We start from the raw sequence: 18,140 nt of genomic DNA, 5'->3' as shown, positions 1-18,140 counted from the left end.
ATCTATTTTTGTTGTTGTTGCCTGTGCTTTGAGTGTAAGATCCAAGAAACTGGGGAGTGGCTGTGCCTCAAGTGGTTGAGCTCCCAGCTCCCACATGGGAGGTCCTGGGTTCAGTTCCTGGTGCCTCCTGAAAAAACAAAAACGAACAACAAGCAAAACAAACTAAAAACAAAACCAACTCAGGAAGGCCAATGTGCCTCAGTCGTTGAGTGCTGGCTTCCCACATACGAGGTCCCGGGTTCAATCCTGGTCCCGGATACCTCAATAAAAAACAAAGATCCAAGAAACTACCCCCTCCACAAAATCTTGAAGATGTTTCTCTACATTTTCTTCAAGTAGTGTTTTTTTTTTAAGATTTTACTTTATTTTTCTTTATTTATCCCCTCCCTCACCCAGATGTTTCTATTGTCTGTCTGCTCATTGTTTGCTCATCTTCTCCAGGAAGCACCATGAACTGAACCTGGGACCTCCCACCTGAGAGATGAGTACCCTACAGCCTGAGCCACATCCACTCCCCCCGGGCTGTGGCATTTGCTTGATGCTGTGGAGGCAGTGTCTAGCTTGTTTACAGCAGGGGCGGCGTCTGCTCATCTTCTTTTAGGAGGCACTGGGACCTGAACCTGGGACTTCCCATGTGGTAGGTGGGAGCCCAACTGGTTGGGCCACATTTGCTTCTCTCTTCTACTAGTTTTATGGTCTTGACTTTTATATTTAGGTCTTTAATCCATTTTGACTTGATTCTTGTATAGGGAGTGAGATAGGGGTCCTCTTTCATTCTTCTGGTTATGGATATCCAGTTCTCCCAGCGACATTTGTTGAAGAGATTTTTGCCCTCATAATGTGGACTTGGTAGATTTGTCAAAACCAGTTGGCCACAGAAGTGAGGGTTTATTTCTGGACTCCAAATTCTATTCAATTAACCAATGTGTCTATCTTTACGCCAATGCCATGGTATTTTGACCACTGGAGCTTTGTATTATGTTTCAAGGTCAGGCAGTGAGAGTCCCCATACATTGTTCTTCTTTTTTAGGATGCTTTTGGCTATTAAGATGCACTTCCCCTTCCAAATAAATTTGGTAATTTCCTTTTCTATTCCTGTAAAGTAGGCTTTTGGAAAAAAGCCAAAATCAGTCTGGGTAACACTGACATCTTCACAATACTTAGTTTTCCAATCCATGAACACAGAATGTCTTTGCATGTATATAGGCCTTCTCTGATTTCTTTTAGAATTATTTTGTAGTTTTCTGAATAAAGGTCCTATATATCTCTGGTTAAACTGATTCCTAGGTATTTGAGACTTTCTGTTGCTATTGTAAATGGAATTTTTCCCTGATTTCCACTTCAGATTATTCTAGTGTACAGAAACATTACTGATTTCTGTGTGTTGATCTTGTATCCTGCAATTCTGCTGAACTCATTAGCTCAAGGAGCTTTGTCATAGACATTTCAGAATATCTAAATATAGGACCATGTCATCTGTGAATAGGGAGAGTTTTACTTCCTCTTTACCTATTTGGATGCCTTTTATTTTTTCTTGTCTAATTGCTCTAATTAATAATCTAATAAGGGTATTTGATTTTCCAGAATATTAATCATTATTATCTGATGAGTACCTATTACATTTACATTTCATTATTTAATCCTCACTGCATCCCTGCAACTTATTAAAACAACCAAGAAAAAACAAAGGCTCAGCAGAGTGATGTCACTAGCTCAAGTTCACAGCTAAAGTCTCACTGTAGATCCTCTACTTCTCTCTGTCCAAGGCCATCTCCCCTGTGCCTTCAGTCCCACTAAGACACAGGGTATCCCTGCTAGCATTCTCCTCACCCAATCTGCCTTCCATCCACAAGCTCCACTTCAGGTACTGGATGCTTGGCTACTGTCTTACGCTAAAGTTCTTCCCATTAGCCTCACTCGTTCTCTCACCTCATTAAGACAGGCATAGTTTCAGCGCTCAAGTACAGAAACCGAGTAACCTCCTCCAGCCTCTCACCGGTGCTCCTCTTAGATCCTACTTCCCTGTGGCTCCACCCCTCCCTTTTAGGGCGAAACTGGCAGTCTGAGCCTGGCCCTTGGAGAGATGCAGGCCCTGCCAGGACTCAACCACCTCCTCCTCACTGCCCGCCTTCCCCCCAGTACTCAGGCCCAGCCTCCCACCCATTCTAGAGACTAAATTCTGTTTAGGTCAACTCTCCACCACCCCATCTGAAAGCTCACCGATGACTCCCCACTGCAGCCCCTCAACCTGGCTTCCCACCCAGCAGAGCAAATACCCCCTCTGTCTGCCACAGCAGATACTGCAGGACGGCCAGCTTTGCCTCCCACCATTCTCAAAGCTTAGGCCACACCCAGGCAGCCCTTCCTATTGTTTGAGGCCAAGAAAAAAAGTGTCAGACTGGGAGCCAGGACCTGAGTTTGGACCTGACCTTATCACTAAACCCAGGGTGTAACAAAATCAGAGACTGCCCTCCGGAAGCTCAGCCAACCCAGGTCTAGAGTCCAGGGCTTAGATTGGAAGAAGGTAACAGCTAACACTTATACAGCACTTAATATTTTTTAAAAGGAGTTTTTTTGTTTTAAATCAATTTTATTGAGATATATTCAAATACCATACAATCTTTCCAAAGTGTACAATCAGTGGCTTTTAGTATAATCACAGTGCTGTGGTTATACTACCACTCAGACGCCCGCCAGTCCACAGGGGCTGTTGGAAAATCTTTTCCCCGCTTCCCTGCCTTGCATTGTCCACTGACTTCTTCCCTGTCCTTGGCATCTGCTGTGGCAGAATTCAGCCTCTCCACCCCCAGGTCTGGTCTCCACCGTGTGCCTGCCCTGGGCTGGGTGCTGGGGACTGAACAGACCAAGACGGGTGCCCTCGGGACTCACACGACAACCAGGTCAATGCATAAAGAATGGGAGCCCCCAGATGGGCTGCGAAAGAAGATTATGGTTCCCAGTGGCTCTGAGGAGGGCCATGTGAATGGAGGCCAGAACAACGCGGAAGAGTGAAGACCAAGGGACAGTGCTCCAGGCCAAGGGAATGGCCAGTGCAAAGGGCCTGGGGCTGGAATTCGCAGGGCATGCTTGGGGACCACTGAGAAGGCAGGTGTGGCTGGAGCCTGCCAGGGAGGGCGAGATGGAGAGATGGGGTCAGGGGACAGGCAGGGTCCTCGTGGTGTTCTGTCCTGCAGGCACTGGGAGAAGGCTTTGAGTGAGGACTGGACGAACTGAAAATGAAAAGCTCCTAGTCCTTGGGCAGTGAGGAGGCTTTATTGGGCTTTGTTTTTATCATTATAACAATAAATGCACATGCAAACAACAACAAAAAAGACATTTTTCTGGCATGCTCCGCGGTGGATGCCTGCTTCTGGCCAATGTGTCCCTCCGGAAGAAGAGCAGGTGAGAAGCAGCAACCCAGCACCTCTGGCTCCAGGCGGCTCTGGGTGGTAGATGAGCTGCTCTACATGACGAACACTTTCTATACTGGCAGCTACCAGCAGTGCACCTACCCTTGAGCCCGGAAAGAAAAGAAGAGAAGGATGTTTTCCTATACAGGGTGTCCTGGCGTGGTCCTGGACAAGGTCAAGCCCTCCTTGGCCCTAGAGCTCCAAGCTGTGAGCAAGATCACAGAGCTAGATGGACATGGTTGTCACCAGCCTGGACCATGAGATCAGGAGCGTAGCTATGACCAACATCACCTTCCTGTTGGTGGCCACGTCTGTCTAAGTGCACAGCCACAATGGCATGGCCATGATGGTGCAGATCCTTCTACGGCTTAACCGCCTGGACCTCGTCCAAAAGAAACTGAAGAAAGTACAAAACCAGGACGAGGACACCACCCTCACCCAGCTAGCCACTGCCTGGGTCAACCTGGCCAAAGGCTGCAAGCTGCAGAACGCCTCCTACATCTTCCAGGTGCTTGTCCACCCTGCTGCTCAATAGGCAGACCGCCTACACATGGCCCTGGGCCGCTGGGAGGAGGCCGAGAGCCTGCTGCACGATGCGCTGGACAAGGACAGTGGGCTCACAGAGAATGCGTCAATCTCATGTCCTGTCTCAGCACCTGGGCGAGTCCCCCTGAGGTGACAAGCTGCTACCTGTCACAGCTAAAGGATCCACTGGTCCCACCCAATCATCAAGGAGTTCCATGCCAAGGAGAATGGCTTTGATGGCCTGGTGCTGCAGCACGCCCTCAGCCCTCCCTTCCCCAGCCCCGCAGACAACCCCCCTCTCCTTCCTGTCAATAAATGGTCTGGACTTGAAAAAAACAAACAAACAACTGTTCTTTTTTTAAAAAATAGCTTTATTGAGGTATATTTGACATACAATATTTGAAGTATACAATTTGAAAAGTTTTGACATATATATAAATACATGTGACATGATCACCATAGTCAAGTAGGTGAACATATCCATCACCCCCAAAAGTTTCCCCGTGCCCCTGGTAATCCCTCCCTCCTGCCCTAACCCCAGGCTACCACTTATTTGCTTCTGTCAGTATAGGTTAGTTTTATAGCACATACCTTTAGCTTGGTATTGTCCTAAGTACTTCGATAACTGTACCCCATTTTATCGTTAACACAGATGAGGAGAATGAAGTATATAGTGTGAGGTGACTTGGCCCATGTCACAAAAGGTGTGCATGACAGAGCTTGGTCATACGAGGCCAGGCAGATAGCGCTACTGTCTGTGCTCTGTACACTGATTTAGTGTCTCTCAATAACATATGGAAAGTGAAAGCAGGGCCCAATCTCACAGCAAGTAAGTGCTCAGTTATTATCATTACTGTTATTGTTATTACCAAGATGACTCTGCTGGGAAGCAGAGAAACCTCCTTCTGCCGCCTGAGTTCCAGCCCTCACCTGCCCTTACCTGGTCCCTTGGGAGCAAGAACTGCCATAGGTGCTGGCTCTGCAGGCAGCAACACATCAACTGGCAATTCTGAAACTCTCTTCAGTTCTGATGTGAGAACACTGCATAAAAACAGCCCTGGCCTGAGGAGCAGCCTGCCCCTCCTGCAGCAGCATCTCCAAGGATGGCATGCGGGCAGTGACTCGCTGCACGGAGCATGGGCCCTCTTTCTGGGCCTCAAGGAAGATGAAAAATAGCACTTGGGCCTAAACTCTAAACTCCAAGGACCTTGACAGCAAATGCCAGCAGTTGTATAAAAGCCTGGCAGCGCCTAGGGACAAATTCATCTTCGTATTTCCTTTAGGATTAACTGAGGATGGCAAATGGGTCCTCTGCTTCACTGGATGACAGAGACCCAGTTCCCAGGAACAGAATCAGGCCCCTTCCATCACTGACACCAGGGAGGAAGAAGAGTCCCCAGCAAGTCCCCTGCCCTTTGTAAAAATTCTTAAACCTATTTTAATCCACTACTGTCTTTACTGTCTTTTTAAAATAGTCTTATTACAGCCTGTCTTCTTTCTCTACAAAAGGATTTCTCAATCAAAGCACTTCTGACATTTTGGATTGCATGAATTGGGGGGGGGGGAGTCTGTCCTACACAGTGTAGGATGTTTAGCCTTACCCCTGGCCTCAACCTGCTAGACACCAGTAGTTCCATCCCTCTACCCCCCAGTTATGACAATCAAAAATGTCTTCAGACATTGCCATATGTTCCTTGGGGGACAAAATCCTCTCTCTCTCTCTAATACACCCACACACATACCCCACAGAGAACTACTGCTATCTGGCTGTAATGAAAACAAAACATCCCTTGATGGTACTAATCTGGAAATGCTAAAGTTACTTAACCTTTTTGGTTAATGCATGGTTTGGAATAAACAGGAAAAGGAACTTTTTTGTGGGGGTTAATTTTACTAATAATTTACTAAAACATTCTCAGTGCCTTAAAGGGCAGTTTTTCGTTATTGTTGTTGCCTTGTTAAAGACAATTATAACTACTACTCCTCTGCCAAGTTATCTCAAAGCGACCTCTAGGTAAACTCTCCTTCTATGCATGATGAAGAGCATTTTCCTAAGCTGTAGTCTGAGAGCTCTAAGACTAAATGAAGCATTTGTATAAGGTTCTATATTGATGGGAACAGTGGTTCTCCACCCTGACTGCACATCAGAATCACCCAGGAAACTAAAATTACTGATGCCTGGGTCTGACTTAATCAGTCTGCACTAAGGTCTGGGTACTGCGGGGTCTTTAAATCACCCCCAGATGATTCTAATATGCAGCAAGTTTAAGAATTACTGCTCTGGCTAGCGTTTCTCAAACTTTGATGTGCATGAGAGTCTCCTGGGGATCCCATTAAACTGCAGACTCTGACTCAGTAGGTCTGGGGTGGGGCCTGAGATCCTACATTTCTAACATATTCCCAGGTGGGGTTGTTACTGCTGACCCATGCACTCTAGAGCAGGGTTTTTTAACCAGGGGTCCATGAGCTTGAATTGAAATGAAAAAAAAAAAAAAACAAAACAAAAAAGAAAACATTATTCTTGTGGGGATATGTTGGTGTAGGTGTGATATATTTATTAAATAATACACAGTATAGTGTGGACTTTATAAGGGGTCTATGGAACAAAAAAGGTTAAGAACCCCTGCTGTAGAGCAAGGCCTAGATCACTTAAATCAGAATCTCTGAGAGTGGGGCCCCAGGATTTTCAAAGTGTCCCAGGTGATTCTAATGTGCAGTCTAGCTAAAAGCCACAAGAATACTAGAACACACTGCGGGGCGGGGGGGGGGGGGGGCACTGAATGCACGGCCTCTGAAAGGGCCAATGTGTGTGAGATTCCTGGGCCACACATGTCAGGCAGGAAGCTGCTACTGTTATGGCCACATTTGACAAATCGTTACTTGGGTCTTACTATAATTAGGCACTGCTGTGCTGGAGGCTATTGGTGATAAAGACTTAGATAGTGGCTACCCTTAAAACTGATGTGAGGTACCAGTAAAGAGAAAGCAAAGGGGTCACAGAGGAGTGCAGGAGAGTGGCTAGGGCACTGGATGAGGCATGGACCTGACACAGGGTCCCACCAGTGGTTCACTGAGTGGCCTTGGGCAAGCTGCTTCTCCACGTGAGTCTACTCCTGGGCTATAAAATGGGTATACTCCCACAGGTTCTCTCTCACTCCCAAGGTCACTGTTAGTATCAAGGACGCCTCCAGATGCACAGCCCTCCTGCAGAGTCCAAGTTGCAGAAGCAGCGCTGGCTGGTGTTTACCACCAAGCCCCAGCTCCCCACATTCCTGTGGTACCTGATCCATCCTTCTGCCGTCAGCATGCAGTCCAGACCTAGCACACAGGAGGTGCTCACTGAGTGCTGAGTGTATGAGATCACAGTAGGGCAAAAATGATGGCCATTTTACCAAAGAGGGAAGGTGAGGCCCAGAGAAAAGGACATGCTTAAGATCCCACATTAGTTTTCTCCTGGGTTTCAGGCCTAGCCTCTCTCCTCTCTGCCTCTGCACTGTAGAGGAAATGTGGATGTTTCTCCAACCATTGAGCCGGACTGCTCCCACAGGGCTGACCCAGAGACAGCGGCCTGTGCTGGAAACAATAGCTGGGAAGTTCAGACCACACCACCAAAGAGTGCCTGAGAGCTCCCCAATGGCCCACATCTCCAGGCTTCTTGCACACAGATTCTTAATTGGCAGAGGCCAAAAGTTCTACCACCGAGCCAGGATGCCCTTCCCTGGCAAGTATCTTTGTACCCTAAATGCCTTGACCCTGCCACCATCATCAACCACCCTTCACCGAGCACCTCCCATGTCGCTTGCCTCTGAAAGGGGTGGCAACAGCAGAAGCACCCCTTAGCGGTCACCACAGGCTTCCACTTGCAACCTTACCGTTTGCGCACAATGTTGATGTTCTTTTCTAGCAGGTCATAGCGGATGTAATCATTGGGCTCAAAGTGACTCATGGCCACTTTGGCCCGTTGGCACAGAGCTGAGGCCACATGGTACTGCCGCACACCAATGGCTTTCTGCAAGAAGAAAGACAGCAATTGTTAAGGTAATACTTAGAAGAGTAACCCCTGAGGGACAGTTTGATATGGTGGAAAAAGCTAGGAATAAAGTGTCAAGAGCTGTTTAGTGACTGCAGCCTCAAGTTTCCTCACCTGAAGCATAGGGATGATACAACAGCTACCATGAACCCAGAGCCTGGGGATAGAAGAAAGTGCTAGGGTCTGAGAGTCAGAATGGCTGGGATCAAAGTCAAGTTCTACCACGTAAATAGTATCAACTTAAGCAAACACCCCAAACTCGTAGTCTCAGATGATATGGGAAATGTGGATATAAGCAGCCCTGGGGGTCACACAGGGCTCCCGGGACGGTTATATGAAAACGTGTGAAAGTTCCCATTCAGCTGTAAAGTATTACTCAAGTCAGATATTATTCTACCTGCACTATCAGCTCCTTGAGCAGTGGGATCAAGCCTTATCTATCTCTGCATCTGCACTACCTGGCATATATTAGATTCAATTAATATTGAATGGAGGGAAGTGGACTTGGCCCAATGGATAGGGCGTCCACCTACCACATGGGAGGTTCAAGATTCAAACCCAGGGCCTCCTGACCCATGTGGTGAGCTGGCCCATGCTCAGTGCTGATGTGCACAAGGAGTGCTGTGCCACACAGGGGTGTCCCCCCACATAAGAGAGCCCTATGCACAAGGAGTGTGCCCCGTAAGGAGAGCCGCCCAGTGCAAAAAAAGTGCAGCCTACCCAGGAATGGCGCCGCACACAGGGAGAGCTGATGCAGCAAGATGATACAACAAAAAGAGACAAGGATTCCGGGTGCTGCTGACAAGAATACAAGAGGACACGGAAGTACACACAGCAAATGGACACAGAAAGCAGACAACTGGGGGGGGGGGGGAAGGGGGGAGAAAATTTTTTAAAAAATTGAATGGAACGAATAAAAGAATGAGTTTGAGATGTTTCCTCAGATCCTCCTCCCTTCAAGAAGTAGAGCCTAATTCTAATTCCCCTCCCCTTGAATGTGCAGTGGACTCACTGACTTACTCCTAATGGACAGATCATGGCTGACGTGATGCTACACGTGACTTCTGAGACAAGGTCATAAAAAGTATAGTTTCGGCATGGTGTTCACACGTGCGCTCTCCTTTCTTTCTCTCTCTCTCTTGCTCGCTCACTCTGATTGCGCTGGGAGAAGCCTACCATGTTGTTAGGACAAATTAGCCTCTCTGGGTGGGAAAGGTCCACCTCTTAAGGTCTCTTGCCAACAGCGAGCCCTAGCTAGTCATGTGAGTAAGCCACCTTGGAAGCAAATCCTCCAGCCCCAGTCCAAAACATCAGACAACCGCTGCCCTGGCCTACATCTTGACTGCATACTTGAGGCAAGATGCTCTCAAATTCCTGGCCTACAGAAACTGTGAAAAATAAATTGTCGTGGGGCAATTTGTTAGGCAGTAATAGATAAATGATTGTTATGATGGGTTCTTAGTTAATTTTAAACTGTGAATGACAACTTCACAGGGTACACTGTGACCAGGGGAGAATAAATGAATCCAAAGAAATGGCAGAGGGACAGGAATAATTACTTCCCTTCTGAGTAGTGTCCCCTGCCTAGAGGGTCCTACGCTTGGGTAAGGGAAAAGGCAGAGCTCTGGCCGGTGTGTCAGACTTCCTCCTTTATGTCACATGGATACTTAAATCCAGACCCTGCCGACCTGAGCACCTGAACCACATAAATCCACAGTTGCTGTTCCCACGTTCTGGTCACCCAGTAGTGGGAAGCGATCATATTATATGAAACAGCACCCCACCCCCCCCATCTACCTAACCCACCACTATAGGAGTGAGCTCCCCAACGCAGATGTCAGTCACACTGGCCCTCCACTAAAAAATTACCAAGGGATCCCCACTATCTACCTCACTGGGTAGGTGTGAAGACTCTACCAATGACACATCCAAGTACTTTCAAGAGTGCCTGGTGCACAGGAAGATGGCAATGTGTTTTAGCTGCAGGTACCACCACCATCACCACCACCACTACAGTGGGAGGGGCCCAGGACAGAGTTTTGGAGTTGGAGAGACCAGAGTTAAGTCTGGCTCTGCAATATACCATCTCAGTGATCTTGAACAATTTAACCTAAATATCCATTCCTATTGCGAGGAGAGGACTGAGAGATTACATAAGGTACTATTATTATTCAGTGTGTTTATAAGTATACACACAGCCTCCTTTGTGTTTTTCACACAAATGAGAAACTATACAAGCTGTTCTCAACTTGCTTTTTAAAAAAATTATCAGCCTATCTTAAACATCTTCCCCATGTCTATATACAGATCTCTTAGTTGTTTTACACTTACTGCTCCAAACCTCAGTTTCCTTATAAGTAAAAACGAGTGTAACACTACAAGCAGCAAAATAGTAAGTTGTAATTATAACTATAGTCTAGGGAAAAGGTAAGACCCCAAATTTCCAACAGCAAAGGAACAGTTTAGCAAACTATGGACTACCTACCTGAAAACCTATTTAAGAAATAATACTGATTTAAAAAAGGACAAAATAATACGTTCATACAAAATACAACTCATGGGGAAAAAGAACTTTTACTCAGTGTCTACTATGAGACAAGCCCTGTGCTAAGCACTCTCCATCCATTACATCATATCCTCATGACCACCCAGGGAAGGCACTCCTATGGTCACCCTATCCTCCAAGTGAGGGAACAGGCATGTAGCAATGAGTGACCATGGCCACACTGCAGCAGGTAGGGCCTGAGCCCAGCCTGGCTGACCTACTTCCTTGCTGGGGCCCTGGGCAAATTAACCTCCTCAAGCCTTAGTTTCCACATAGATAAAATGGAGATAAACCTCAGTGTCAAATGAAATCATTTACATTAAGTGCTTGGTACAGAGTTTGCCCATATAAATGTTCAAAGTGAGTTATATCATATTATCTTCCTTCAGAAAGGAAATGGATGCAAAATTAGGGGTGGCAAAATTTTATTTCTTCTCTGGAAACTGCCAGAAGCAGTATGCCTCTTACAGCTTTAAAGGCCCTTTTATTTTTTATTTTTATTTTTTAAATAGCTTCTTTTTTTTTTTTTTTAAAGATTTATTTATTTAATTAATTCCCCCCCCTCCCCCGGTTGTCTGTTCTCTGTGTCTATTTGCTGCGTCTTGTTTCTTTGTCCGCTTCTGTTGTCGTCAGCGGCACGGGAAGTGTGGGCGGCGCCATTCCTGGGCAGGCTGCTCTTTCTTTTCACGCTGGGCGGCTCTCCTCACGGGCACACTCCTTGCGCGTGGGGCTCCCCCACACGGGGGACACCCCTGCATGGCAGGGCACTCCTTGCACGCATCAGCGCTGCGCATGGCCAGCTCCACACTGGTCAAGGAGGCCCGGGGTTTGAACCGCGGACCTCCCATATGGTAGACGGACGCCCTAACCACTGGGCCAAAGTCCGTTTCCCTAAAGGTCCTTTTAGTTTATCAGTAGTTTTACAAAGTCTTAGCTAATTTGGGGCTATAGCATTTCTGACCCCTTCTTAGGTATTCCTCCTTGGTTACCTGACCTCCTTCCAACTTTTGGCCAACCCATTCTAACAATCTAAACTGATTTCTTTAGGTGCCTCTTTCTTCTCTTCTTCAGATTGTTTGTAGCTTGAAAGAATTCACCTTGGAAAGCTACCCACCATCTCTCTTAAACCCCTTCTGCTTATAGAGTCCTGGGGATGGGATCTCATCTATCTGGCCCCTATTTTGGAAACTGCCTTCCTCAAGGGCACAGAACATGTTGCACTTCATTGACCAGAAGAGATTCTAAAAGGATCTATCACAGGGTCTTTGCAGATGCTGCTGCTTCTGCTTGGCACGTTCTCTGTCCACCCATATTTCCAATCTGCCTTTCGTCTAGGTAACTTAAGTTGATCTTTCAGCTCCAAAAAAATTCTTTCTCAGGGAATCCTTCCCTGAGAGCCTCCTATCATATATGCCTATTACCTCTTCTTGATATTCATTTGAGAGATGATGTCTCTCCCAGTTTGCAAACTCCACAAAGGGGAGGCATTGTGTCTGATGATTCACTACTAAATTCCCCTACCTGAACTCCAGGTCTGATAGAGAGTGCTACATAAGGTTCAATCCTGCTTCTACTTTACCAAACAGCTCTTCCTTATTGAGTAGGGTTAAAAATACAGCAGGTTCAGTTAACCTTGTGAAATCAAACAGTTAACAAGACAAATGAATAATTTACCAGACTCAGATGCTTTTGGGTAAGAGTACAAACAGGTTCATATTTTTAAAAGATAATTAGGCAGTATCTATTAAAATGTAAAATGTCTGTACCTTTTGACCAGCTTTCCCTCTTCCAGGAAGCTATCATATAAAAAACATTTACAAAAATGAACAGAGAGGCAAGCAAGAACATTATCTGCAGCATTGTTTTTGTTTTTCTGAACTATAATTCCATTATTAGAATTCTATAACTATAGCCTAAGAATCCATCCGTGTTTTTTTGCTCATTGTCTGCTCTTTGTTTTTGCTCAATGTCTGTTTTTCTGTAGGAGGCACCAGAAACTGAACCCAGGACCTCCTAGGTGGAAGGAAGGCACTCAACTGCTTGAGCCACATCCATTCCCTCTCAGCAGCATTCTTTTTAAGAGAACAACCCAAATGTCCATAAATAGGGCACTAATTAAGTAAATACTGGTTCATCCAACATCGAATGTCATTCTATAGTTCTTTAAAAAGACACAAAAACAAACAGCAAACAAAAAGAATATGAGAGGGGAAAATGGTGGACCGGAAGGCGGGAGAGGAGAACCCGAAGAAGCCGCAACGAGCTGGAACCGTCGGAGAAGCCTAAAGAAACTGTTCCAACTCTTGCTCCAAAAACCCTTTCAGTAGCAGCAGCTTTTAATGAAGATGAAGATAGTGAGCCAGAGGAAATGCCCCCCAAAGCAAAGATGAGGATGAAGAATATTGGAAGGGATACACCAACATCAGCAGGACCAAACTCCTTCAACAAAGGAAAGCATGGGTTTTCTGATAACCAGAAGCTATGGGAGCAAAATATAAAATCTCATCTTGGAAATGTCCATGACCAAGACAATTAAATGATGTGTTTTGAAATTGGGTTGTGGGGAATGGGTGTAAAGTTAAAAGGAACAGTTTCCTTTTTTAAAGAATGGTATAAGACTATCTTTGGAGCCACCCCCCCCCCCTTTTTTTTTTAAGATTGAGTGGTACACTAATAAATGAGAGTTTGAAATTAGAGGTAATTTATGTTTTATATACAGATTTCAAGACACTTGCTAATTTTGTAGTTTCATGTGATTAGTTTCCAAAAGTTACAGATAATAAAGAAATCAGAAATGGTACCTTTTTAAGAATTGCATATTTTTTTAGACACAATTAGCACATTAAGAGGAAAGCAAAAAAGTATTGCCTATTTAGCCTGGTTCAAAATGCAAGTAGTTACTCTCTTAACTCCCTCATTAACAAAACTGTCTGGCTCCCAGGAACAGCCTTATAGAGAGGGAGTATGGTATTAGGAGGAGAATGTTACTGAATTGAAAGTAAATTTAGATAAATTTAAATATAGGTTTTTTTTCCTTATGGGCATTTGTTTTGTTTCAAATCATAATAAACTAGGTTTTGCATCACTATCAGTGGATACAGATACTTAGCTCTTTAAAAATAAACATTTTTAAAAATTTTATGTAAACAGTTGAGTATTTGAAATAGCCCACTTACCTTAATAGGTCTTGTCTACCTTCATTAGTCTTTGAAGAACAACCATTTGCTACCAAAGTAAATCAGTATTTTGAATGTGCTTCTCTTGGTTTTTATTAGCTAGTTCTATAAGCATTTCCACCAGAATTTGAGGTAAATAATAAGGAAGCTGTTTCTTTTAAAATACAAACCACCAGCAAAAAATATGTAAATGTACATATTGCTTAAATATTTGGCTATTTTTTTTTAAGTTGTATGAACGCCAAAAAAATTAACATTGTATGAAGATGGAAAATGCGAAGATGCACTTTCTGTACATTGTCAAAGCATTTAAGTTACTAACTTGTGAAATCTAATTTGAATTGAACTTCCTTATTAGTAGAATATGGTTTTTTAAAGGTGTATGTATTGGCCAATGGCCTCTCAAAAGCACATTTTAGTGGAATACAGGGAAAGAAAATGCATCTTCAAATATATTCATGGAATCTCTGACCACATATACTTTGTTAGTTTGGTGTGTTGTAGGGTTTGGTTTTGGTATTTTTGTATTGTATATGAACTTTTTAAAATGTGACTGTTAAATGCATCTTTAAAAGCAAAGTCATAAATAAACATTCAGTGTAATTTCCTTTAAAATTCCTACAACATTAAATTTTGAGGCAACTTAAGACTACTTAATTGGTGGTAACTGCTCACTGATTTCTTTCATAGGTAATAAATAACTCCAGAGAAGCAAAAAAAAAAAAAAAAAAAAGAATTTGAGGGGGGAAGCGGACTTGGCTCAATGGATAGGGCATCGGCTTACCACGTGGGAGGTCCGTGGTTCAAACCCAGGGCCTCCCTGATCCGTGTGGAGCTGGCCCATGCGCAGTATTGATGCGCACCAAGGAGTGCCGTGCCACGCAGGGTGTCCCTCGCGTAGGGGAGCCCCATGCACAAGGAGTACGTCCCGTAAGGAGAGCCGCCCAGCATGAAAGAAAGTGCAGCCTGCCCAAGAATGGTGCCACACACACGGAGAGCTGACACAACAAGATGATGCAACAAAAAGAAACACAGATTCCCAGTGCCACTGATAAGGATAGAAGCGGTCACAGAAGAACACAGGGTGAGTGAACACAGAGCAGACAACTGGGGGTGGGGGTCAGGAAAGGGGGGAGAAATAAATAAATAAATCTTTAAAAAAAAAGTATATGAGGGAAGCGGATAAGGCTCAACTGACAGAGCATCCGTCTACCATATGGAGGGTCCAGGGTTCGAGTCCCAGGGCCTCCTGACTCATGTGGTAAGCTGGCCCACGCGCAGTGCTGCTGCTGTGTGCAAGGAGTTCCGTGCCACACAGGGGCATCCCCACACAAGGGTTCCCCATGCACAAGGAGTGTGCCCTGCAAGGAGAGCTGCCCCGTGTGAAAAAAGCGCAGCCCACCCAAGAGTGGCACCACATATACAGAGAGTTGATGCAGCAAGATGATGCAACAAAAAAGAGATGCAGTTTCCTAGTGCTGCAGGATAATGCAAAGAGACGCAGAAGAACACACAGTGAATGGACACAGCAGACAATGAGGGAGAAGGGGAGAGGAATAAATAGAATCTTAAAAAAAAAAAATACAACAGGGAGGGGGATGTAGCTCAGTGGTTGTGCGCCCGCCTCCTGTTACAAGGTCATATTCAATACCGGATACCTTTTTTTTTTTTTTAAAGATTTATTTATTTATTTCTCTCCCCTTCCTCCCACCCCAGTTGTTTGCTCTCTGTGTCCATTCACTGTGTGTTCTTCTGTGTCCTCTTCTATCCTTATCAGCGGCCCGCGAATATCTATGTCTCTTTATTGTTGCGTCATCTTGCTACATAGCTCTCCATGTGTGCAGCACCACTCCTAGGCAGGCTGGACTTTGTTTCATGCTGGGTGGCTCTCCTTATGGGGCACACTCCTTACGCGTGGGGCTCCCCTATGTGGGGGACACCGCTGCATGGCATAGCACTCCTGCGCACAGCATTGCATGTGGGCCAGCTCCACACGGGTCAAGGAGGTCCTGGGTTTGAACAGTGGACCTCCCATGTGGTAGGCAGATGTTCTATCCATTAAACCAAGTCTACTTCCCCCAGGTACCTCTTAAAAAAAAAAAAAAAAGAGTACACTAGATCTACCTTTACTGATGGGGAAAAACCTCCATAACATATTCAGGGGCAAAGAAGTATTGTAGCATGAGCCCATTTAAAAATTAATAGTAAATAACAAATGTAAACATGTTTATAAATACATTGAAATGATATTCCTAACTCGTTCACAGCAATTATCTCTAGGGATCAGAATTATATGCTCTTTTACTTTCTGCGCTAAGTGTTTCTCTAACTCTTAAATGTTGTAGGATATATATGAGTCCCTTTTGTAATCAGGACAAATAATGAACCAGGCAAACAGGTACAGAAAAGTATGCTGATTGAAGTGTAGAGCAGCACAACCTTGTAGTGGCAATTTGACAATTATCAAGTGTTTTGTTAAAATGCAACCCTCTGTGCCATGTCAGAGGGCCCTACTTTGGAATTTGTGCTCCTGAGTATGATGGAGCTGGACTCAGATGTGATCTTGCTATACACACCTCTTGTCACTTTTACTAAACCTGTGGTTGGCACTAGAGATGGTCCGTACTCAGGAGACTGGAATCTCTGGACTGCCCATGTGCCAGCTGGGCTCTGAGCCTCAGCAGAGTTGTGACTCCTACTCTCTGGTTCATTGAACTTACCCAGGTCAGCTAACAGGGAGGTGAAGATGGTCAAACATGACACCAGGGAATCAAGACTGCCTACAGGCAGCGGACTTGGCCCAGTGGTTAGGGCATCTGTCTACCACATGGGAGGTCTGCGGTTCAAACCGCGGGCCTCCTTGACCCGTGTGGAGCTGGCCCACGCACAGTGCTGATGCGCGCAAGGAGTGCCGTGCCCCGCAGGGGTATCCCCCGCGTAGGGGAGCCCCACATGCAAGGAATGCGCCCTGTAAGAAGAGCCGCCCAGCGCGAAAGAAAGTGCAGCCTGCCCAGGAACGGTGCCGCACACACGGAGAGCTGACACAAGATTACGCAACAAAAAGCAACACAGATTCCTGTGCCGCTGACAACAACGGATGCGGACAAGGAAGATGTAGCAAATAGACACAGAGAACAGACAACCGGGGTGGGGGGGGGAGGGGAGAGAAATAAACAAAGAAAATACATCTTTAAAAAAAAAAAAGAGTGTAAGCAGAGGAATTGCATCTATCATCCATGTGGAATCTAAGCCCCCTCTTGATCTAGAGGTGGAGTGGACATCACCATCCCAGGGTCCACAGAATGGAGGAATAAAATATGGATTAGAGTGGACTTACTGATATTCTACTATAAAACTATTGTGACTATTAATAGAAGAAATTGTAACACTGAGGAGGAGAAAGCGACCACAGTAGTTGCTGAAGGCAGGGAGAGGGAAGAAGAGATGTGATGTGGGGGCATTTTTGGGAATTTGAGTTGTCCTAAATGATATTGCAGGGTCAGATTATGGACTTTATATATCCTGCCTTAACCTACTGAATGTACTGGAGAAGAGTGTGAACTACAGGGTAAACTATGGTGCAGGAGTGCTCCAAAATGTGTTCACCAAGTATGATGAATGTGCCACAATGATGGAAGAGGTGGTTGGTGTCGGAGGAGTGGGGTGGGGGGGTGGGAGGTATACAGGAACCTCTTATATTTTTTAATGTAACATTTTTTTGTGTGATGTATATATCTTCAAAAAAATACAATTTACAAAAATGATGGTGTGGGGGGGTGGGGAGCAGGGTATATGGGGACCTCTTATGTTTTTTATGTTTTTTAATGTAACATTTTTTGTGATCTATTAACTTAAATTTTAAAAAGTGTAAAAAAAGTAAAAAGTAAAAAAATTTTTAAGAAACGCAACCCTTTGTTACAAAGCAAGTCAATTTACAGGAATTTATCACTACTAAGGAAAGGGAAAAAAATGTACCTTTAAATAGAAAGAACTGGTTACCACCGCCTAAGCATCATCAACAGTAGGACAAACCTGACATTACCTGCCTCATAATGAGAATCACCTATGAAGAATTCTTGCCAAGAGCGTTCAACCTGAAATTAGGCAAACTTTGAGATCTAACCTCTAATTTAATGGAAATACAGTGTATGAGGGAACAATTAATCAAATTCAGAATGGGAACATTCTATAAAAACTGTTCTAGTCTCTTCAAAAATGTCTGGTGGTAATGACAGCACAACATTGTGAAAAACGTGCTTTCATCAATTCTAACAAAGATACCACACCAATGCAAGGTGTTAATAATAAGGGGTATGTGGGAATCCTGCATTTTACGCATGACTTGTTTTTTAAAAGATTTATTTACTTATTTATTTATCTCCCCGCTCCCCCGCATTGTCTGCTCTGTGTCCATTTGTTGTGTGTTCTTTTATGTCTGCTTGTCTTCTCGTTAG

At 44.9% G+C, this 18,140-nt stretch overlaps 1 protein-coding gene and 1 pseudogene across 1 annotated transcript in view; one reads left to right on the top strand and one right to left on the bottom strand.

Moving 5' to 3' along the window:
- The window catches only part of ACO2 (aconitase 2), a 69,253-nt gene that overhangs the window by 20,749 nt on the left and 30,364 nt on the right, over positions 1-18,140 (bottom strand). Inside the window, exon 2 of the mRNA XM_058309195.2 lies at positions 7,808-7,944. Coding sequence (XP_058165178.1) covers positions 7,808-7,944 — 137 coding nt within the window. The remainder of the gene's footprint in view (positions 1-7,807; positions 7,945-18,140) is intronic.
- Positions 3,361-7,285, top strand: LOC139440211 (coatomer subunit epsilon pseudogene; annotated as a pseudogene).

The sequence above is a fragment of the Dasypus novemcinctus genome, chromosome 12, assembly GCF_030445035.2.
Source record: "Dasypus novemcinctus isolate mDasNov1 chromosome 12, mDasNov1.1.hap2, whole genome shotgun sequence".
Lineage (NCBI taxonomy): Eukaryota > Metazoa > Chordata > Mammalia > Cingulata > Dasypodidae > Dasypus > Dasypus novemcinctus.
Note: the sequence above shows the minus strand (reverse complement) of the source record. Positions and strands in the feature narration are given on the sequence as shown.